The sequence below is a fragment of the Anabrus simplex genome, chromosome 2, assembly GCF_040414725.1.
Source record: "Anabrus simplex isolate iqAnaSimp1 chromosome 2, ASM4041472v1, whole genome shotgun sequence".
In the NCBI taxonomy this organism is placed as follows: domain Eukaryota; kingdom Metazoa; phylum Arthropoda; class Insecta; order Orthoptera; family Tettigoniidae; genus Anabrus; species Anabrus simplex.
This window is the reverse complement of record NC_090266.1, coordinates 1,162,238,055-1,162,262,922: the sequence shown is the minus strand read 5'-3', so window position 1 is coordinate 1,162,262,922 and position 24,868 is coordinate 1,162,238,055. Positions and strand designations below refer to the sequence as shown.

Genomic DNA, 24,868 nt, shown 5'->3' with positions numbered 1-24,868 from the left:
ATAAATTCTTGTTATTATGTGCAAATACGTCACAAACTCTGCTATGCATTGCATGATAAATGGTCTGGAAAGGAAATAATCCATCAATAAAATAATGTGAGCCCTCATTCTGCTCTCTGGTACTGAAAGGTATTGGAAAGTAAATAATGAAAATGGTAAAAATAATGTATTTAAATTCTGTAATTACAGTATGTTAAGACACATTGGGTAAGATCAGGTTTTAAACCAAAAGTCAGTCTTGGGTACTGTCAACTTCTCTATTTATGATCTATATATATATAAAATAACTTGTCCCGACCGACCGACCGACTGACTGTTCATCGCCGAGCCAAAACTACTGGACATAAAGAAATGAAATTTTGGAGATACATTCATATTAAGATGTAGGTGCTCGCTAAGAGAGGATTTTTGGATATTCCGTCGCTAAGGGGGTGGAAAGGGGGGTGAAATTTTAAAATGAGTGTATCTATATCTCAAAACGTTAATAGTTTTCAGATGTAAAAATTGGTATTTAGAATCGTCTTTAAAAATAAGGAAACGCGAACTTTTGTTTTCAGAAAATCCCAATAGGAGGGGTAAAGAGGTAAAAAAGGGGTTCAGTTCAGCTTTAGCCACGGTCGAGCGTGGACGTATTGCGTGGAGAGTCCCGGGAGTGGGAGTAGGGAGAGAGAGTGTGTGGAGTGCTGGAAGGTTGTGTGGAGTTGTAACGACAATGATTAGTGTTGAACAATACAGAGCAACTATAGGAAGATGGCAGGGGAGAAAGAAGAAAGAAGAAGCGAAATCAGGTGGGTGTAAAATGGAAATGGAGATTAAGGAGAATTATTGCTTGCAGCGGCGGTGGTTATGATGTTGCTATGGATTGGGGGGTCGAGCTGAACCCAGGTCCGACATCTAGTAGAAATGAGGAATGGCCAGATTATGAAGAATTCAGAAGCCTTGTAAAAGAAGTGGTTGAAGAAGCCTGCCCCTTTGAGCAACTGAAAAATTTGATTCAAGAACAAACCAGGGAGTTCGAGAAAATGAAGGCATGGTTACGGGAAAGGACCGACGATATAACATCTCAAGTGAGGAGTAATGCCGAAGAAGTGGCAACACTGAAAAAGAAAATAGGACGATTAGAAGAGGAGATGCAGAAACTGAAAGCAGAAGTGGAAGCTAACACTTTAAATCGTAGGAAGAAGTGCCTATTTATATATGGGGTGCCGGAGGAGCAGAGAGAAGACAGAGTGATTACAACCTATAAAGTAGTGGACTTAATACAGGAGAAAATGAAAGTTAATTTTAGTGAAGTGGACATTGACGATGTGCAGAGAGTGGGAAGAATTAGGGGCAACAGGCCTATCAAAGTTCAACTGTTTTCCACGCTGATGGCTGATGCTGTGATAGGCAATGCGGGTAATGTGCAGAGGGAAAAAATATGGATTAAGAGAGACGTGGGAAGAGAGGCGATTAGAAATGAAAAAATACTTGGAAAGCACAGGATTCTAGCTATAAATCAGGGGCTGAGAGCAACTATCAAAGGTCAAGAACTTGTGGTGTCAGGCAGCAACTGGAAGAGAATCTGGACTGTGAATAGTTTGATGGACTTAGAAAGGAAGATAAAACAAGATGAAGGAAAAAAGAGAAGTGCTGCGATCAGTGGGGAAGATAGGCAAAATTCCAAAAGTAACAGTGTACTGTGTGATCAGAAGCAGGGAGAGGTACCAAGTGAAAATGTGACCAGAAACAGTGAAGAGGGAAGGCAGGAAAGTCAAGGCAGTAAAGTAAGGGAAGCGCAGGGGAAAAGGCAAGTTCAGCAACCTGGGGGAGTCTTGATCTGAGTAGGAGCAGAGAGAGGAGCAGAAGCTTAAGGGACCTGAAGGGAGCCGAAGTTGGTGGCAAAGGAAGTCAACAGAGTGAAGATAGCGATGAAACGGCGGCCAAGAGAGGTGGTAAAGAAGCAGGAAGGTATAAAAAATTTACAGACATGTGGGGTACAGGTGGAAATGAAGGGGGTGTGATTACTCGAAGTAAAAAACATTAGAGTATTGAATAGTGATGACAGAAGTTGTAATTGGATGTATAAAGTGTAGTTGGTGGAGGGTTATTTATTGATGAAATATGTGAGTGTTGAGAGGAGTAGAGTTAGGATGGTGGAGGTTGAAATGTGGTGATGGAGAGGTATAATGCATAGTTGGTGGATGGTTAGTTGTTGATGAAATGTGTGAATGTGGAGAGGGAGTAGAGTTATGATTGTGGAGGTTGAAATGTGGTGATGGAGAAGTGATGGTATAGAGTTGTAGTATTAGATACTGATGAATATTAGGTATCAATGTATTATTCATTAGAGGATGGACGTGGCATGAAGGCAGTGGGGATGGCTATTGGGTGACCCTGTGGGGGTCATATATCCGGAGTATCCGATGAACTTCATGGCATGTCCAAGGAGTATAAATATGAATGGGTATTGAATGATGGAGAAGCGATATTGTAATTGGATGTATAATGCGTAGTCGGTGGAAGGTTATGTATTGATGAAATGCGTGAATGTGGAGAGCGAGCAGAGTTATGATTGTGGAGATTGAAATGTGGTGATGGAGAAAGGCTGGTAGAAGGTTGTAGTAATTGGATGTATAATGAGAAGTTGGTGGAGGGTTATTTATTGGAATGTGGTACTGGAGAAGTAATTAAGAAGTGGTGAAGTGTGTGTGGTATGAGGAAATGGGGTGTTAGAGAAGTACGGTGAAGTGATGGTGTATGTATTGTTGTAATATGTAAATCTATCTGTGGTGGAATTGTGGAGATGGAGGGGTGTGTGGTGTATTCATTGCTATAATGTGGAGTTGGTGAAATGATGGTAGAGGTATGTCTTTTAACTATATTGTATTTTAGAGAAGTAGTACATAGGGGTCTATATGTATTTGTGAGAGTTGGCAAATTGTGGTTTTGTGGACGAGATGGCAAATTTAATGTAGAGTATGGCTTGGTATTGAATTAGATCAAGCATGGTTAAGCAAGGATGAAGCAAGAATGAAGTTTCAACAGGAGAGGAATAATGTAAACACAGACAAGGCTGGTGAGGTAAGGTTGTCTGGACTCAGCAATCCGGAGTAGGTCAAGCGGAAAAACAATGGCGGTGATGGAATGTGCTGTGTCGGCAAGGACAGTTAGGTAGAAGGCTTAGTCTTGCTCCGGGATTGCATATGTGGTATTCTATGTTTATTTTTAAGTTGTAAGTGAAGTTGGCTGGGAATTTTATGCTGGAAGGTGGTGCAGGAGAAGTATAGAGAAATGATGGTGTAGATGGCAAGGAAAGAGGGACAAGGGTGAGGAGGACTCACCCGTAAGAAGTCGGGGTGGGGAAGGGCCCAAGACAAATATACTTAGGCGGGACATGACATGAAAACACTGAGGATGACTACTGGGTGACCCTATCAGAGGGAGTCACATATCCGGAGTATCCGACGGACTTCATGGCATGTCCAAGGGGTACGTTTAGAAATGGAATGGTGAGAGGGAAAAAATTGTCACCTGGTTAGATCTTGGGGCCTTCAGGAGGTCTCCACGGGCAGGGCCGGTTGAGTCATCATCGGGAGGGCGGCCTTCTTCTCACCAGGGGTGATGACTTGGCCGGACAGTAGGTTTTTATGTGGTGTTCTTTTCTTTTTGTCTTTGCCTATATTCTGTGGTGTTCTTTTCTTTCTTTGTATGTAGAAGTTTGTGTGTGTGGCTAAAGTTGAACGCTGTTATTTTTCTCATTCAACGGATCAATTTGGTATTTGTTTACTGTGATCTAGAGAAAAATAAAAATAAAGAATAATAAAGAATAAAGGTAAAAAAGGGGTTGAATGCCTTTAATCAGGGTCAGGTCACCTCCGCACAGGCCAAGAAGACCCTTGTAGGAGTGGAAGGTAAAGGCTTCAACCATTGTTAACCTCGGCACGTAATGGGGTATAGTGGTTAGCTCTATGCCCAGCCGCCTTTGCCTCCAGGAATTAACCAGGTACTCATTTTTGATGTAGGCTGAGTGAACCTCAGGGTCATATGCACCTCCGGAAGTGGAAATCTTGTTTCTTAAATTTTACGACTTCCTGACGGGGATTCGAACCCACGTCCTTACGGGCGAACCCAGCACGCCTTTACCACCTTGGCCAGGCAGCCCTTTAATCAGGGTACCAGTACTTATATCTCGGAAACTGAAGATATTACAGACCTGAAAATTGGTACTTTTGATCTCTTTTAAAAATTAAGAAACACGTATTTTTTTTTTGTTTTTTGAAAATCCAATTAATGGGAGGGTGAAAAGAGGGTGAATTTTTAAAATGAGCGTATCTATATCTCAAAACTTTGAAAATTTACAGATGTAAAAATTGGTACTTAGAATCTTCATTAAAAATAAAGAAACACGTATATTTTTGTTTTCGGAAAATCCCAATAGGAAGGGGTAAAAAGGGGTTGAATGCCTTTAATGGAGATACTTATATCTCAGTAATTGAAGATATTACAGACCTGTAAATTGGTGTTTGGGATCTCATTTAAAAATAAAGAAACACGTATTTTTTGTTTTTGGAAAATCCAATTAATGGGGGTGAAAAGGGGGTGAATTTTTAAAATGAGTGTATCTATATCTCAAAACTTTTAAAGTTTATAGATGTAAAAATTGGTATTTAAAATCTCCTTTAACAATAAAGAAAACGTATTTTTTTGTTTTCGGAAAATACCAATAGGAAGGGTGGAAAAGGGTGAAAATGTGTTGAATGCCTTTAATAAGGCTACTTATACTTCAGAACTTGAAGATATTACAGACCTGAAAATTGGTATTTGGGATCTACTTTAAAAATAAAGAAACAGTTATTTTTTCGTCTTTGGAAAATCCAAATAATGGGGGGTGAAAAGGGGGTGAATTTTTAAAATGAGTGTATCTACATCTTAAAACTTTAAAAGTTTACAGATGTAAAAATTGGTATTTACAATCTCCTTTAAAAATAAAGAAACATGTATTTTTTGTCTTTGGAAAATCCCAATAGGAGGGGTGAAACAGGGGTTGAATGCCTTTAATGAGGCTACTTAAATCTCAGAAACTGAAGATATTACAGACTTGAAAGTTGGCATTTGGGATCTCCTTTAAAAATAAAGAAACATTTTTTTTGCTTTTGGAAAATCCAAATAGTGGGGCGGGGGTAAAAAGGGAGTGGATTTTTAAAATGAGTGTATCTATATCTCAAAACTTTAAAAGTTTGCACATGTAAAAATTGATATTTAGAATCTCCTTTAAAAGAAAGGAACATGTATTTTTTTTGTTTTCTGTAAATCCCAATAGGAGGGGTGCAAAAAGGTGAATAATGGGTTGAATGCCTTTAATGCGGATATATATATATCACAGAAACTGAAGATATTACAGAACTGAAAATTTGTATATGGGATCTCCTTTAAAAATAAAGAAACACATACTTTTTGTTTTTGGAAAATCCAATTAATGGCGGTTAAACAGGAGTGACCAATTGGGGTGATTTTTTTGAAAGACTATATCTACAGAATATCTAAGAAACGTAGAATGTTACAGACGTAAAAAGTGGTGTTTGGAATCTCCTGTAAATGTAAAGAAACATAGGTGATTTGTTTTTGGAAACTCCTCTTAAGGGGAACTAAAAAGGGGGTGAAATTTTAAAATGAGAATTTCTACAGTAAGTTATATCTCAAAAAACTTAACATGTTACAGAAGTGTAAAATGGTATTTTTATCTCTATTAAAAATAAAGAAATATGTATTTTTAGTTTTCGGAAATACCACTTGGGTGGAGGCGGGGGTAAAAGTGACTGAAAATGGTGTTGAATTTTTTAAAAATTTGGCTCCTGTTATCTCAAAAATGAAGATGTTACAAACGTGAAATTTGATATTTGGAATCTGCTTTAAAAGTAAAGAAACACGTATTCTCGGAAAATCCAATGAATGGAAGGGGGGGGGGGGGGGTGAGGTGAAACAGTTTAAAATTAATTGACTTAATTGTATGAGAATACTTACGTCTAATAAAAGCTACAGTTGTTAGGGCCTAAAGACATGAAAATTGGTATTTGGATCTCCTTTAAAAAAAAAAGAAAACCTGTTTTGGGGGAATCATCTTGGGGGGCGGGAGTGAAAAGGAGTTGGATTCCTTTCATGAGGACACAAAAATGAAAAACTGAAGAAGTTAGAGTCGTGATAATTGGTATTTAGATGATCCTTAACTGTTAAAGAAACAAGTATTTTTTGCCGGAAATTTCACTTAGGGGGAGGGGGGGGGGGGAGTGTGAAAGTGAATAAAAGTGATTTTTTAATCTCAAAACTGTAGATAATAGACGTGAACATTGGTGTTTGGAATCTCCTTTAAACATATACTACCGCTCATTAATTTCAATACACCCTGGTATTTGAGATTTAAAACACAAATCAAACGTTATTTCTCACAGAAGATAATTATATTAACTTACACATATATAATACAATCACAATCATTATATTTTACTTTCATCAAAGTCTCCTCCTTTGGATTTAATGACTACCTCACTAACTCGAGGCAAGCGGTCAATCAGTTTCTGTAGGTATCGTGAATCTATATGATTCCACACATCCTTAACAATATTCCAGAGATATTCCTTGCTGGATATATTAACTTCCCTGATACGTATGTCCACTTCATCCCAGACCATTTCAATGGGATTACAATCGGGCCTTTGGGACGGCCATACCATATCTTTCAGTACTTTCTGTTTTTCCTTTGATGCAATGTAGTTCGTACAGTATGCCGACCGATGTTTTGGGTCATTATCCTGTTGTAAGGTGAACCCTTTCCCTATTAAGCGCAATCCCCTTGGTACTGCATGATACTGAAGTATGCAGTGGTACTGCTTCTGATCCATACATCCTTCTATTTTCATACTGTCGCCAACTCTATCTCCGGCAAAACATCCCCAAACCATAATAGAACCTCCGCCGTGTTTAACTGTAGGTAGAACACACTGCTGGGCTACCCTTTCCCTTACAAATTGGCGAACAAATATTCTCCTTCTGGTTCCAAAAATCTCGAACTTCGATTCATTGGTGAATAACACCTTCGTCCACTTTTCCAATGTCCAATTATGATGTTTTCTAGCCCATTCAAGTCTCTTCTGTTTATTTATGGGCCTTAGAAGGGGTTTTCTTGCTATGACACATCCTTTCAAGCTGGCTTCTATCAGTCTCCTTTTTACTGTTGCAACATATATTTTTGTCGTATTCATTTTTACCAATTCTGCACAAATTTGGGGCACTGTTTGGAATCTATTCCTCTTACTGGTACTTCTGATATATTTATCATTACTTTTAGTTGTTTTACGAGGTCGTCCTGGTCGTGGTATGTCCTCATTGCTACCTGTTGTCTTCTGGCAGTGAAGGGTGTATAGGGTGTATTGCCCTCTCCTATAGACTCACTACACTGTTTCGCAATTTGGCGAAGAGATAAACCTGCTTGGCTAAGTGCTACAATTGCAGCACGTTTTTCTATGGATATCTCCACTCGTGGAGCCATACTAGCGATGTGCACACTTCAGCTGTCACGAAGGAACTGACATGCAGGAACCACATGTTATGTATCGTAGCAATGTTTGCCGTTCGCTGCAGATATCACATCACTACAGGGAACAAAACAGATGCACCAAATGCGGCGTCCGTTGGCAAGTAGGTAAACAAACATACCCGATAGGTACACAACGTTTATGTACACAACATTGGTTGTTGGGTACTATTGTATCTCGATGACCACAAACAAAAATCATGTCATGTGTACAACTGTTGTACTATTCCTTTGCTTCCACAACCGCACCCATGGTATTAGACCTTATCTACAGAGAACGAGATGTCAATTATTGGGTGTATTGAAATTAATGTGTTGTAGTGTAAAGAAACACGCCTTCTTTTAGTTTTTTTGGGGGGGGGGGGGGGGGTTAACTAAACTTAACGGCGTGGGGTGTAAAAGGAGGTGAGGCCAATTGATTTTACTGTTCATAATGTATTTATAAGGAGCCTCCGTTGCTCAGGTGGCAGCACGCCGGCCTCTCACAGCTGGGTTCTGTGGTTTAAATCCCGGTCTCTCCATGTGACATTCATGCTGGACAAAACAGAGGCGGGACAGGATTTTCTCCAGATACTCCGGTTTTCCCTGTCATCATTCATTCTAGCAACACTGTCCAATATAGTTTCATTTAATTTGTCATTCATTAATCATTGCCCCAGAGGAGTGCGACAGGTTTCGGCTGCCGGCACAATTCCTATTAGGCATAGATATCAAGGATAATTTAATAAAAAAACACCTATTCAATACTTTCCACGTTTAATGTGGTTATTATCTACATGATTTTATGTAGACTTATTTGGTTAGGTACATGTTTCACCCATTATTTTGGGCATCTTCAGCCTGTAAACAACCTTTAGGTCAAGGTTTGGGACCTTTTTAACCAATATAAACATACCAATATATACACTATATACAATATATACATTATATACAATATATACAAACATTAATGAACTCTTAAGATGGGTAACATAAGTTAAGAGTTAAGTTTTTTGATCCTAATCTATCTAATATAAAAAAATGTCCAAAACTAAAATGGATCTTCTTTTTTGTAAAGAGGATTACATATCGGCGTTTATGTGACCCCTATATCATATTAAGTTCTTGACGTACCGTGTCTGGTGACAGGATGTGTTGTCAACAATAAGTGGAGATTTGAACTGATTGTTGCTTGTAGGTTGGTCAAGATTGAAAATATAAATTTAAATTAAATGTGTTTTAACTTGGCAGTTATATTCTGGTTAACTTAAAATGTTCAAAAATAAAAATAAAATGAAACGGATCTTTTTTATCATAAGTCTTGAGAAAGGGTGATATTAAAACTGGGGCTTATTTGACCCACGATTTTCATTTTCATGTTCTTGACGTAACTAATATTTAAATGTGTTGTCATGCACAAGCCAAAATCAGGTACAAATAAATTACAAGTGTTAGGGGATAATTACACGATCTGGGCTTCCAGCCCCACAATGACAATCCTTGAGCTATTAGCCCAACTTTACCAAAGTACAAAATTGAAAAAAGGGGCAGAAAACCCCATCATGCCAAGGAGCACTTGCTCCTAATTAAATGTTAAACCTCCTAGAGGCACTTCCCAAACTACCAGAAAGAGCGGATCTGCTCTCAGTTTTACAAGCCTTATCGAAGGCCACAACAACCCTTACTCCTAACTGCCCTCAAGGCAGACATACAGTGAAACAGGGGTATCTAATACCCAACCTACAGGGCCTTTGCATGAAGAAAACAAAACATCAGGATGAGTTACTGGCCCAAAGTACAGAAGGAACTGGAGGCGTAAACTTGCACTCCAAAATACACCTTTAAAACCTACGTGGCTCTAGGCCGATACACAGGGGCTAGTCCCAAGCTAGGGAGGTGACCCATATGAGAAAACTTTAATGCATTAAGGAAGAGAAGAAACGGTTATAAAAACGTGGTCACCTCAATTTCAAAATGAAGGGGATTTCGAGAGGGTAAAGCACTCTCTATCCCCGCTTTACAGTAAAAGATATTTGTAGTTTTTACAGAAGAGGAATTTACATTTTAAAGTGGTAGGTTACATATTAAAAAGTTTCGAACCCTCCCCGAGAGTTAAACTGCTGAGCTAGCGAGAAATAAAGATGTTAACAGGCCATTACCTTGTTGAAGAGCTGCTGCTTGAAGAAAAAGGTGCTTCCCGCCCCCCCTGCTACATATCCACACACTAAGTTAGATGTTACTGAAATGGCCCGGAGACAAGAAAATCAGCCGTTTTTATACCCTCGTGGAAAATTCGAGACCTTTCAAGAATGAATAGACACATCCCCTCAACTTTATTGGATAGCTTAGAGCTACATATCCATATCGAAGAAGACATACACTATTGGTCAAAAATTAATTAAATAAATTCGGGATTGGCTGAGTTCAAAACTGGCGGACAGAAAGATTAATATTGCCAACCCAAAAAATAAAAGAACAAAATGTAGTAAAGACAAGACTTAAGAATACCAAATTTCTTCAAGAAAGTTCATTCCTTCGCACCAGAGTGCGTAATCATAGTTTTTAGTAGAGACATCTGGTAGAGAACGTCCACACTTCTTGATCAATTACAAACAGAAACACATCAAAATTCACACAGAGCAATCTTCGGAGAAACTGTTGAGTTAATACAGTTTTTTATAGTTCAGGCTTTCTCCTGTAGAGGAGTTTCAACTGGCGCAATATTTGAACTAGCGGTGTGGAGGTGTACCGCCTGGTACAGACCTCCCCCCCCCCCCCCCCCGCCGAAAGTCCTTCCAAGGGGTGACACCGAAGAAAACAAAAAAAATTGTTTTAAAACAAAGTCCAAGTTTTTTGCTGATGAGTTGAAGAATTTAGAAGAGAAAATATAACATGTCAGTAGTCGGAGGTCTCAGATGTTGTTTGATATAGGTGGATGTGACTAGTTTAAGTTCAGCCTTAGAGTTTCTTTGTAGTAGCCGAATTGCGAAACAAAAACATTAATTCATGGAAGAAAAATTTTTCTAAGTCCACGACAGGTTGATTGAAGCAAAACATTATTAATTGCATAAATAGAGTGTCCATGTAGCTGAAGAAGTACATAAGATGCTGATTGATTTTTGACGGCAAGACCTGCCGTCGCAGTCTGTATCCAGAGGAGGCCGCTCGGACCCCTTAAATACCCTGGGACAGGTGAACCCTAAAGATTCTCTCGGTGGCTGGATTGCTCACTAACAATGTCACCGGCGTTAAAAAATCCAATACGGTGCACAGCCCATGAAATCTGGGGGCAAGCTTGCTCGCGGGAACAACATTTTTGACCATAACTTGGTCTCCTACTTTTAAGTTGGTGGGCCTCCGTCCACGATCATATCTTTCCCTAACCTTTTCATGAGAAATTTTAAGATTGGCCTTAGCCTTCTTCCAAAGATCTTTAATGTTATCAGGATCTATTGTCTCAGGTAGAATATCACTCAGAGACCAAAGGTTAGAGAGCGGCGTGTTGGGAACAAACTTGAACATCAAAGAAGCTGGAGCAAATGTATGGGATTCGTGAACCGCCGAATTCAAAGCAAAAGCTAACCAATGCAGGGACGTGTCCCACCTAGAATGATCGTCGTGATGATAGGCAATAAGAGCCGACCTCAGATTACGATTGACCCGTTCAGCTAGAGATGGTTGAGGATAGTAAGCAGATGTAGTCACATGAGAGATGGACAAATCAAAACAGAATTTACGAAAGAGATTGGATGTGAAAGCTTTAGGATTATCAGACCCAATATTTTGACACGGATCAAAAGAAGCAAAGATAGAATTTAAACAAGAAATGGTGGACTGAGCGGTAGCCAGCTTAGTCGGAAATAACCAAGAAAATCTTGTAAAACCATCTACACACACAAGGATGAATTTATTGGCATTCCCCTTTGACTGGGGGAAGGGTCCGACGTATTCGATGTAAAGACGTTCCATGGGGCGCGACGCTTGGCGGGAAGACAAGAGCCCTTGCTTAGTGGACATGGTGGGTTTACTGAGCCAACAAGTTTTACAAGCTTTTACCAATTCACGAATTTCACCGTCCATACCCTTCCAAATGAACATTTCACGGATCTTTTCACGGGTTTTGAAGATGCCTAAATGCCCCCGTAGTGGGGTCTCATGGTAATACTTGAAGATCATAGGTACGAGAACAGCTGGAACCACAATTTTCATCTTCTTATCATGCCCCGACGGGCAACATAAAACACCATTCCTCAATACATAAGGGACTACATGTTCCCCCGAAGAAAAGGTTTCCATGATAGGGGCCAGCGTCGGATCTTCACGTTGATATTTTTCAATATCCCTAAACAACATGGGAGCATCCGTTAGAATGGCATTAACCTCAGGAAGTATGGACTCGGGAGGTGAAGAACTATCAACCTGTTCAGGTGTCTCTACATCATTAGAAAACATACGGCTTAGTCCGTCAGCAACCACGTTTTCAGTACCTCTAATATGCCTAACGTCAAACTGGAAGGGAGAAATTCGGATGGCCCACCGGGCTATACGACCAGTACGACGCGGACTACCTAAGACATAACTTAAGGCTTGGTTGTCTGTCTCCAAGTCGAACTTGACATGTTCCAGATAGAGGCGGAACTTTTCTAGAGCAAACAAAATTGCTAAACCTTCAAGTTCGTTGATGGAATACTTGGATTCTTGGGCCGATAGAGTCCTAGATGCATAGGCGATGGGTCGCCTCCCTAGTTCAGTCTCTTGAAGAAGAACTGCAGCTACAGCCGACGACGACGCGTCGGTTTGGACGATGAATTTCTTAGAGAAATCGGGCTTAGCGAGGACAGGGGCATTACAAAGGGCTAATTTGAGGTCTTCGAAAGCGGCTTGTTGAGAAGGCGCCCACTCAAATTTGATGCCTTTCCTACGAAGAAGGTTCAAGGGCGCCTATCTATTAGCAAAGTTGGGAATGAATTTCCTGAAGAAGTTCACCATGCCTATGGACCTGGCAATGCCTTTGATGTCCTTGGGAGTTTTGAAATCATGGACGGCCTGTGTTCTAGAATGATCGACTGCTACACCATCGGGCGACACAATATGCCCTAGGAATGACATGGAAGGTTTAGCGAAGGCAACCTTGGACAACTTCACCGTTAACCCTGCCTTACGAAGGCGACTCAGGACCTCTTTCAGATGATCTAGATGTTCTTCAAAGGTCTCAGAAAATACGACGACATCATCAAGATTATGGTATAAATACTCAAATTTGATGTCGGAGAAGACCCTATCCAGCAGTCTCGTAAGCACAGCTGCTCCCGTGGGGAGCCCGAAAGGCACGCGGTTGTATTCATACAAGTTCCAATCTGTGGCAAAAGCTGTCAGGTGTTTAGATTCCTCTGCTAGCGGTATCTGATTATAAACCTGATTAAGATCTAAGATGGTAAAGAACTTAGCTTTACGAAAAACAAGAGTGAAGGTCGGGAAGGGGCACAGATTGTAACACCACCTTCCGATTGAGAGCCCTATAATCAATCACAGGCCTGAAGCCACCTTGGGGTTTCGGAACAGGAAAAATAGGCGATGAATACGCCGACTTAGAGGGCCGAATAATACCATCTTTCAACATCTGATCTATGATTTCCTTCAAAGCCTTCGTTTTGGGTGGAGACAGCCTATAAGGTGGAAATCGGACTGGAATCGAATCAGTCACCTCAATCTTGTATTCGATAAGGTCAGTAACACCAAGAGCCTCGGAGAAAACATCCGGAAACGACTGACACAACTTACGAATACTCTCTGCCTGCTCCTCAGGTAGATGTCTAAGGTCTAACAACATCTCATCCTGGGTAGGCGAAACAGATGAACACGACACAGAACTACATTTTAATAACAGGATTTTGGAATTACTAGCAAATTTGAAAGTGCACGACTTGCTCTGAAGGTCGAGCACTAGACCAGAGTGAGACATGAAGTCCGCTCCCAATATTATTTGGCAATTCTAATTTTTGCATACAGAAAACCTACAATTTCTAATGGAGCGGAGTTTGCCGAAATGCATTGAACCAAAGACGAACAATAATCAGGAAATTTACACACAGATTTTAATTTGGAATACCATTCAGCCGAAATAATAGAACAAACACTGCCAGAATCTAATAGAGCTGTTACTGGTTCATTATTCAATTCAATTTTGAGAAAGGGAACAGGTGCGGGTGAATCCGCCACAATCCTAAGACATTCTCTGGGACATTAAAATGGTAATGTAGAATAGTTCTGACTTTTCCCTGAATTTTCGTCGGACTTAACCTGGGCTGAGCCTTGAAAAGATGAATCTGCCGACTCAGCCGGAGCCACTAGTCACTTATGATTGTTGGTGGAAGTTGCACCAGAAGTTGATCAGGTGGGGGTGCTATTTGAATTCGGGCAATTCTTGGCAATATGAGAAAAAGCGCCGCATTTAAAGCAGCCTTGGGATGAACCTGCTCTATTATTTGTCCTACTAGATTTAATTAAAGGACACTTGTTCCGGAGATGGTCAGGCGACTCGCAAGCGTAATATTTATGGGGTGTGACGGGTCGGCGAGGTAGAGGCCGAAAATTACTAGAGGATGGAGGGGGTTCTTTCGCGACACGTAAGGTGTCGGCATACCTAACTCCTTCGGCTGACACAGCCATAGCTTCCAACTCGGCGAAGGTTTGCGGACGCGACGCAAAACACAAGTATGACCTGTAAGATGGTGAAATTCCTTCCACTATAGCCTGAATGATTTGTTCTTCAGGAAAATGAAGAGCAAACACCCTGGTGTAGAAATTGATGTCTTGGATGAAGTCGGCAATATTTTCATCCAGCCGCTGTACACGGTAATAGTACTTCTGGATTAGTGATGACCTAGCTCGAGCCGGAATAAAGTTAGCCAGGTGTGCATGAAACTCTTCAATAGTTGATTGTTCGGCAATTGCCCTGACTATTTTGTCTGAGAGGACACCAATGGAATAAGGGTAAATAATTTGAAGGATTTGACACGGAGAAAGAGAAAAAACAAGTGCATGATTCTGAAATTCAACGAAAAATCTTAAGAATGAAATAACGTCGCTGGTAGAGTTAACAGAAAACTTAGAAATACCCCTGAGCATCATTGCTAAAGGATGGGGCAAACTGCTGAAGCCAGGGGACATAGTAGGTAGAGGCCTAAGTGGCGGAGAAGCTGATTCAGAAGGTGCGTTATTCAAAGAGGTACGACGTTCAGACTCATTGTCTAATGGGGCAGAGGTTTGTTGAACTCCTATTGATTTCCTATTTTCTTCTCCTTTAGAAGAGTCTTCCTCGCTAACTACGATTACCGTAGCGGGTTGGTCGGTTTTGGGAGGGACTGCAGCAGTTAACAATAGGCTAACCTTACTGGACAATTCAGAAAGGTTATCGAGAACAACACTAGCTTCCTTCCTTTGAATGTCATTCAACTTTAGAGACAACAGATCGTTAACTCTATTAGAAAAATGAAACAATCTAGCTTGCACACGTTTAAGTTGATTAGGTGATAGATCATTTTCTTCAAAAAAACTAACTACAGATGCTAGCTCAGTAGTATTTTCAGTGATCGTGGAGAGAGAGTCGTCAATCTCTTTCTCTCCCAAAGTTGGGATGGAAATAGGCAATTCAAGGGAATCTTTGAGCTTCGAGGTATCGGCCGCAACCGTGCCTCCAGATAGAACATTTCTAGTTGTTAATTCATAAATCAATTCTTCCTTGCGCAAATAGCCAGGATGGAGGGCATCGCGAGGGGCGGGCATGATGACAGAACTTTACAAATTTGGAAAAATCGAAAAATTCTAGCGACGGAGAAAATTGTTAGAGTTCAAAACAAAGCAAATTTTAGCCGGCAAAAGGGGCTAAATTGAGACCCATTCAACCACGCTCTGCTACCACTTGTTACGGAGTTTTGGTGGATCAGCAGAGATGAAAGAAGGTGCGGGCTGGAATGGGTCTAACTACAAGTTCGAAAAATGAATTAAAATTTCAACAAAGGTTATATTTTTAAAACTTAACAGTGGTGACATAGAATTTGAAAACTTAACAAGTTAACAACAAGCCAAAATCAGGTACAAATAAATTACAAGTGTTAGGGGATAATTACACGATCTGGGCTTCCAGCCCCACAATGACAATCCTTGAGCTATTAGCCCAACTTTACCAAAGTACAAAATTGAAAAAAGGGGCAGAAAACCCCATCATGCCAAGGAGCACTTGCTCCTAATTACAATGTTAAGCCTCCTAGAGGCACTTTCCAAACTACCAGAAAGAGCGGAACTGCTCTCAATTTTACAAGCCTTATCGAAGGCCACAACAACCCTTACTCCTAACTGCCCTCAAGGCAGACATACAGTGAAACAGGGGTATCTAATACCCAACCTACAGGGCCTTTGCATGAAGAAAACAAAACATCAGGATGAATTACTGGCCCAAAGTACAGAAGGAACTCTAGGCGTAAACTTGCACTCCAAAATACACCTTTAAAACCTACGTGGCTCTAGGCCGATACACAGGGGCTAGTCCCAAGCTAGGGAGGTGACCCGTATGAGAAAACTTTAATGCATTAAGGAAGAGAAGAAACGGTTATAAAAACGTGGTCACCTCAATTTCAAAATGAAGGGGAGTTTGAGAGGGTAAAGCACTCTCTATCTCCACTTTACAGTAAAAGATATTTGTAGTTTTTACAGAAGAGGAATTTACATTTTAAAGTGGTAGGTTACATATTAAAAAGTTTCGAACCCTCCCCGAGAGTTAAACTGCTGAGCTAGCGAGAAATAAAGATGTTAACAGGCCATTACCTTGTTGAAGAGCTGCTGCTTGAAGAAAAAGGTGCTTCCCGCCCCCTGCTACATATCCACACACTAAGTTAGATGTTACTGAAATGGCCCGGAGACAAGAAAATCAGCAATTTTTATACCCTCGTGGAAAATTCGAGACCTTTCAAGAATGAATAGACACACCCCCTCAACTTTATTGGATAGCTTAGAGCTACATATCCATATCGAAGAAGACATACACTATTGGTCAAAAATTAATTAAATAAATTCGGGATTGGCTGAGTTCAAAACTGGCGGACAGAAAGATTAATATTGCCAACCCAAAAAATAAAAGAACAAAATGTAGTAAAGACAAAACTTAAGAATACCAAATTTCTTCAAGAAAGTTCATTCCTTCGCACCAGAGTGCATAATCATAGTTTTTAGTAGAGACATCTGGTAGAGAACGTCCACACGTCTTGATCAATTACAAACAGAAACACATCAAAATTCACACAGAGCCATCTTCGGAGAAACTGTTGAGTTAATACTGTTTTTTATAGTTCAGGCTTTCTCCTGTAGAGGAGTTTCAACTGGCGCAATATTTGAACTAGCAGCGTGGAGGTGTACCACCTGGTACAATAATAATAATAATAATAATAATAATAATAATAATAATAATAATAATAATAATAATGTTCTGGACCGTCGTCAAATGTGCGGACCGCGCTGGAAACGGGTCCTGGACGGGTAATGACTAAGAATGCAGTCCGGCCGCGAGTTCAGTACCACCAAGGCACCCAAGACGACATCACGCTGGATCTCCTGAAGGATTTGATCCATATTAAAATTGCTTATAGTAAACAATGGCAAAGATTTAGGGACCCAACTGACCAGGTGGAATAACTGGACCTTGCCCGGGAAGTACGAAATCGTTTGCTGGAAAGAAAGATTGAAAAATGGGAGGAAACTTGCCGTAATCTATTAGAAAACAGTCAGATTGCAAATTTTGGTGGTTCTCTCAGAAAACGAGTCAGATCGCGAATTTCGGTGGATTATATATAAGCATGGGTATCTTGCTAGTTATGTCATATAATTGTACAGCTCCTTGGCTGAATGGTCAGTGTAGTGGTCTTTGGTACAGAGGATTCCAGGATCATTACCTGGACAGGCTGGGAATATCAGCCACATCTGGTTAATTTCTCTGGTTTGGGGACTGGGTGTTTGTGTTTGTCTTAATACTTACTCAAACCAAACTACACTACACTATCAACTGCCACAGAAAAAAGTAGTAGTGAATACATCCCTCCACATGGGGTTGACATCAGGAAGGGCATCTATATGTACAACTTGAACATGTAAAACAAAATTATGAGAAAACTGCAATACTAACGCCTATGTGTTATACATCAGAAGAAAGGTCTCCATCTCAGGATTACTAGAAGAATATTATTTCTTTCATTAAGTCCTTTATTTGAATAAAATAGTCATTTATTCAAATAACATGATGCTCAGGTCATTGCAGTTAAATGTATAGGCCAAGAGATGGCTCCATGAAAGTTGTCTTTGCTGATCTTTCTATGCTAGTCTGATAGAGGGCTCTGTGAAAGTTGTCTCTGCAGATTTTTCTGTGAAATCAATTTTTTTTTTTTTTTTTTTTGCTAGTGGCTTTACGTCGCACCGACACAGATAGGTCTTATGGCGATGATGGGATAGGAAAGGCCTAGGAGAGGGAAGGAAGCAGTCATAGCCTTAATTAAGGTACAGCCCCAGCATTTGCCTGGTGTGAAAATGGGAAACCGCAGAAAACCATCTTCAGGACTGTCGACAGTGGGATTCGAACCCACTATCTCCTGGATGCGCTCCTAACCGCACGGCCAACTCACCCGGTATAATCAAATTATCACCAGAATATAAGTTGTTGCTCCATGTTGGTTCTAATAAGTGATGTACGACAAAATGGTAAAATTAGAAGTCATTACAGGTGCTTCTAAGAATTAAGTAATCTATCTACCCAGTATTGGTTTGGTGTCTACTGACAGTAACCTGCCTTTCAAATTCAAAGGGAAGCAGTTCCTGTTACGTCTTGCTTTTGCAATGACCATTTACAAAGCACAGGGTCAAAGTTTTGACAAAATAAGCATTTACTTATCATCATTTCCCCTTGTCCACCTCCTGCTAGGTTGGGTTGTTGATGGTATACCATCATTCATTTTTAGGCTATTGTTATGATGGGGTCGCACTCCCAAAGGCAAGCATTTACTTATCTCGGTGCATTTTCAGCTATGGTCAGTTATGTGTGGCATTTAGTAGAATTAAAGCTGCAAGGGATGTCAAATTTAAAATTATAGCTACACCATATCAGGCTCAGTTCCCCGAAACTGAAAGATATTTCACAAAAGCATAGTTTACAGTGAAATACTAAAACAGTCAATAAATAGGACAGTCAAATGCAATCATTTACAGTGAACTGTAGCCTACTTTATTAAAGTGATTCATGACTGTTTCAAGCATGCACAAGAATATTATGATAGGGCAACTGCCAAGGTTCAAAAATTCCATACTTATAGTCACAACTGATGTGTAAGTTTAAAGGCAAATTAATGCTCTTCTAGAGTTTGGTATATTTTCCGTTACTTTTCTCATGCTTCCTTTATCGTCAGTTTCATTTTTAGTCTTTGTTCACAGCTACTGCTGTGACGGCCACTAGCCTGGTTATAAAACGGGGCTTATATCTTTATGTGGTGTCAGCCGCAAGTAATTGGATGTGCCTGAGTTAAAAGGCACATATACAGCCAGGAAAGTATCATATCATGAGGGCAGCAAAAGCAGTTTATAGAGGTAGAAGTATGACCACAGTGTTGTTTGATGACATTGTGAGTAGGGGAAAGATTCGGACAGAGAGGTCTAAGAATAGTTGGATACAGTTAATGGAAAAATTGAACCATATAGATTTAGAATCAGTATGGATAATATCATGGCAGTAGTGATGGCAAGATGAAAGAGAGATGGTCATCAGTAAAATAATTCAACGTGAGGAAAGTTTCTTTTACAGACTATAATAATTATAAAATTAATGTCATAATGATCCACCTTTTCAATACTTTTTTTTTTTTTTTTTTTTTTTTTTTTTGCTATTTGCTTTACGTCGCACTGACACAGATAGGTCTTATGGTGATGATGGGATAGGAAAGGCCTAGGAGTTGGAAGGAAGCAGCCGTGGCCTTAATTATGGTACAGCCCCGGCATTTGCCTGGTGTGAAAATGGGAAACCACGGAAAACCATCTTCAAGGCTGCCGACAGTGGGACTCGAACCCACGATCTCCCGATTACTGGATACTGGCCGCACTTAAGTGACTGCAGCTATCGAGCTCAGTTTTTCAATACTATAATATGCAATATTTTCTAATTACATTACTAAACTAGGGACTAGTTTCAGCCTTGGCTGGCCATTATCAGCCTTAATGTAATACATCTAATAACTAAACAAATGTACAAACACACAATTGACATAAAAAAACAAATGTACATATACACAATTGACATTAAAAATCTGGGATGAACTATGTGTAAAATTTGGAAAATGAATTAGGCTCAATATTCTTAGCATCTGGAGTACGCTCATCATCCAAACTCTTTCTTGTGTTAATATTCATAGAATTGTTAGTTCCATCAAGCACTACGGGAACATTTCATTTTATTTACGTTGGTTGATGTGGAAACATCATCTAGCAGTTCTGCATCAGCTGGTGGTTATTTACAGTGGCGTCCGGTGGCTTGCATACTGCTAACACTCAAGTAGATTTGGTTATTGATAACTTGACTACAGAATCAACATTTACCAGTTCCCATTTTGCAATTGAAATTGTAATGATGAGCAGTGATGGAACTGCTCTATCAACTTCTTAGATTTAACGATCACTAGGCTCTCTTCTTCGTTCTCATATAAAATTTACAGGAAACCCACCCATACAGCAACAACAGTAAAACGAGACTCAGTACATCCCCATTCTCATAAATGCGCTACATACAACAGTTTAGTTGATTTTGCGTTCAAAGTCCCTATGTCAAAAGCAGACCTGAACAAGGAACTAAATATTATACATACGATAGCTAGATTCAACGGTTATAACAAAGTGTTCATTGAACGCATAATCAATAAGTTCAGACATCGTTCAGAATCAAATTTAATAAAAGATAAATCTAAACCCAAGTTATTTTTGACTTTCACTTTTAACAAAAACATTTACAGTGTCACAAATATATTAAAGAAACACAACATCAATATCTCCTTCCGCACTAGCAATAGTAACAATAGTAATACGGATATTCTGCACAATTCTAATTTAATCAACAAATCTAACCCTTTTACAGTGTCAGGTGTTTATAGGTTTCATTGCAACAACTGCAACAGTTTGTTTATAGGACAAACTGGTAGGAATTTTAAGTTTAGGTATGCAGAATATCTTAATGCAATCAGGTATAACAGGTTTTCCGCAGTAGGTCAGCACATACATGACTATAAACACAAATTTAGTGGAATAGTTCATGACTTAGTGATATTGGACATGTTGAGTAAAGGCCCCTTACTCAATACCACGGAAATCTGCTATGTACATTTAGACCAATATTTTAACCTGAATTTGAACTTGAATGACATTTCCAAAAAGCCCAGAATCTTATTTGATGTCCTTATTACAGTTTTCAATAGTGTTAAACTTCCCAAAAACAGTTTGTTCTTTCAGATTATACGCAACGCATTATCGGGTTATCCTTCCCTGCCCCGCCCGCCTGACTCCGCCCCATCCATCACCCCTCTTCCCCTCCGTTCTGACCCACCCCGTCCCTTCCCCTCCTTTAACCTTGTTCCATGCTTCCAGCAAGCCCCAGCTCTTAGTTCCTCTCTAGACTACATAATACACAACATGCCGATCGAGGTGAGTCCCTTACTAAAGTTTTAATTTCTTACCCCCTATTCCAGTATCTTATTCTAATTTAGTTTTTCTTTTACCGGGCGAGTTGGCCGTGCGCGTAGAGGCGCGCGGCTGTGAGCTTGCATCCGGGAGATAGTAGGTTCGAATCCCACTATCGGCAGCCCTGAAAATGGTTTTCCGTGGTTTCCCATTTTCACACCAGGCAAATGCTGGGGCTGTACCTTAATTAAGGCCACGGCCGCTTCCTTCCAACTCCTAGGCCTTTCCTATCCCATCGTCGCCATAAGACCTATCTGTGTCCGTGCGACGTAAAGCCCCTAGCAAAAAAAAAAGTTTTTCTTTTTCATACTTCAGGTCCCATATTGGATCGAGAATTTTCTGGTTTTATAACAACTTTAATACCCATGTCTGTAACAAGATCCACTTGCTTAATTATGCCACGACTCAGTACTTCACCTTATGAAGACTGATGTTACATGTCACTACTAAGTTTACATATTTTCATCCTATTGTCAACGTTCTATGGAGGAACAACAGTTTACATCAGTTTTTTAGATAATAACATTCAAAACTTGTTCCATGGTTAACAACACCACACTTAAGACTTTAAACTCTACAAAGTGATCAAGACCTATTTAAATATTTGTTATAGTTTTTCACCTTCTGTTTTACAATTGACCAACAAGTCCTCAACTTGTGTAAATATTTTAAGAATGACTTCCTCCTTAAGCATCATCACACTTTGTATTTTACATAACATTGTCACTTTGCTGTTAATGGTCTATAGATTGTATTTTAACATATGTATATCTTTGTTTACTTGCTGAATTTCGGCTGATGATGACGTCCGAGACATTGAAACCGGTACCAAATAAATAATGTTGTGATTTTAAATTAGCAGCATACTTTATATTGAAAAAGGTGGACCAATTGCACTCTTCTTTATTGTTTGTTAATCTCCATTCAATACGGACCAAAGATGAAGTTTTTAATATTAAATCAGTATGACGAAGCGAGTGGCTGCAGCTATCAGCTTGTACTCGGAAGATCGTGGATTCGAACCTGACTGCCGGCAGCCTTGAATATGGTTTTCCGTGGTTTCCCATTTTCACACCGGGCAAATGTGCTTTAAGGCCACGGCTACTTCCTTCCCCTTCGTAGCACTTTCCTCTCCCGTCGTTGCCATGTGTCGGTGCAACGTAAAGCAAATTGTAAAGGGATAAAAAGGAAATTCAGTATGGTACCTACATTATCTGCTGATAGTGAATTTATTGTACTGCATGTGAGGTGATTTCCTGTTTATGTCTTAGTTCAGTTCTTTCTTTTAGTGTGTCATTAGGGCAAATACTTGTGTATTAACGAGTATGGTATATGATTTTCTAACTCTTCTCTGGATAATTTCCATTTGGTACAGTAATATGAATGTAGTTTCTATTATTGATTATACAATATTCAATTTGCAAGTTTCTGTGAACTGACTCAGTATCTCTCTTTCCTAGCAGTATTCACATGTGAACACATGTTCCTCCTCCTCCATCCTGGGGCAACATCAGGGTTGAATTTCTATTCACTTTTGCTCATGACTGTCCTTATGGACAGTATTGGGCAATGGGTGAGGAGTGGTGGAGAGGGAGAAAGTAAAATGGGGAGGAAGCATATTTGCCGCAATCTGGCTGCATATGGATAAGAGGAAATTATGACTACAACATCACTGATGTATTCAGACTCTCGTCTAACTGCATTTTATTGACTGTTTCCAATACCTTCGCCTTACAAGCTCTGAGTAATGTTCTTTACGTAAGAACATTGGTACATAAATGGCGGTACTAACGAGAAATACATGTACTTCTTGTATGTGCTGGCAGTTTGTAAGACAGCATTGCCCTGGTCTCTTTACCTTGAGTTCAAATTTCCCAAGCTGACCTGTGATGGTGGTAATTTATTCACTGGTGTTAGGATAAAAATACAAGGTGCATTTAAAAAGCTTTGTGAATGAACCATAATACAAAGAAAAAATACCCTTGGTTGCCTTCAAAGTACTCTCCATTGGCCACAATACACTTCGAGCAACTGCTGGAAACTGGCAGAAAAGGCATCTTTTGGAATCGATCAAAGCACTGATGTCACACGTCCTTAGATGCCTGGTATGTCAGCCCATTATGGGCCTTTCAGGTCTCCCTCAAGGCGGGGAAACAAAAAACTAAAGTCCACCAGCACCAGATCTGGGAACTACGGTGTATGATAAAGACGTGGCACGTCATCACAGGTTTCCTGTTAATCCCAAAAGGGTTTAAAACACCCGTAAACGCATTTTCTGCTTATGGCTTCTGTTCCATACACTTGTACCAACATCGCGTGTGTCTCCGTTGCCATTTTCCCAGTTTGAAACAAAATTTTATGTTTATTTGTTGCTGCATTGCACTATGACACAAGTCTTCACATGCAATATATTTGATTGGTTGCTTTAGCTCTGTGAATTCAACGCTACATGGTGCTTCTCGAGATGTCTCTCTGTTCACAGGTGTATGCTCACAATGTTATCACACATTGCCTTGCTATATCGGTCCATTCATTATACTTTTCAGATACACCTTATAGCAGCAACAAACAACTCTGCTCATGCTCTGCTAAGGAAAAGTTTTTCTCATATTTTCTGTTAAATTTAAAAAATATTGAACATGCCATAAAATATTTTCATTTAATTAAATTTTGTATTATTCTCTTGAATGCTACTTTAATATATATAATATTCTACATATGTGTATATTCTATCTCTTTGTTTTTCTTTTCATGTAGTACTTGGGCGAATCGCCCCTGAAAATCTTGGAAGAACATTAACGCATGAACATTTCTCACTGGATTTTGAGAAGTTTTATGTTGAGCCACCTGTGAATTTAAAGTCATATATTGAAGGAGAAATCAAACTGGATAATATTGGCTTGATTCGGCAGTACCCGTAAGTAAACACAGAAAGATTTATAAACTTACTTTTTCCTATGAATGTACACTATGTCTTTGTGTAACCAGATTATACTAGGCATTTCGTTTGTTTTCATACATGTAACTGATCTATCCTGGCAATTTCCTGCTAGCTTGATACATTGCATCAGTGGTCCCAAAATACAGGGAGTTTGAAAAAGAACTCCCTAGTTTTAAGTATAAATTTAATGGGGAAATTAATGAAAACTGCATCAGTGAGTACATACCATGAAGGAGAGTTCCTTCAAGTTTTGTTTAATGTTAGTAGACTTCAACATGGGATCCATTTGTTGCCCTGCACATGTCAAGACGATATTCCCCTTTTCGCCACATATTCACCAACATTTCAGGTGTAACTGTCCCAACCGCCGCGAAAATTCTTTCCCGTAAATGATTGATATCTTTTCACTGTACACACCATCTTTTATGTGGCCCCAAAAGAAAAAGTCCAGTGGGGTTAAGTCTGAGCTTCGTGGTGGCCAAGGTATTGGGCCAGCCCTGCCTATCCACCTGCCTGGAAAGCAAGTGTCAAGAGCCGCATGCATATGGTTACTGTAATGAGGTGGAGCACCATCTTGTTGGAGAAACACAAGCCCCTTTTACGCCTCAATATTGTCCATTTGG

At 39.8% G+C, this 24,868-nt stretch overlaps 1 protein-coding gene across 1 annotated transcript in view; it reads left to right on the top strand.

The window, feature by feature from the left end:
* Positions 1 to 24,868, top strand: part of LOC136863379 (phosphotriesterase-related protein) — a 137,508-nt gene that overhangs the window by 13,890 nt on the left and 98,750 nt on the right. Inside the window, exon 2 of the mRNA XM_067139782.2 lies at positions 24,062 to 24,221. Within this exon, the coding sequence (XP_066995883.2) occupies positions 24,062 to 24,221 (160 nt within the window). The remainder of the gene's footprint in view (positions 1 to 24,061; positions 24,222 to 24,868) is intronic.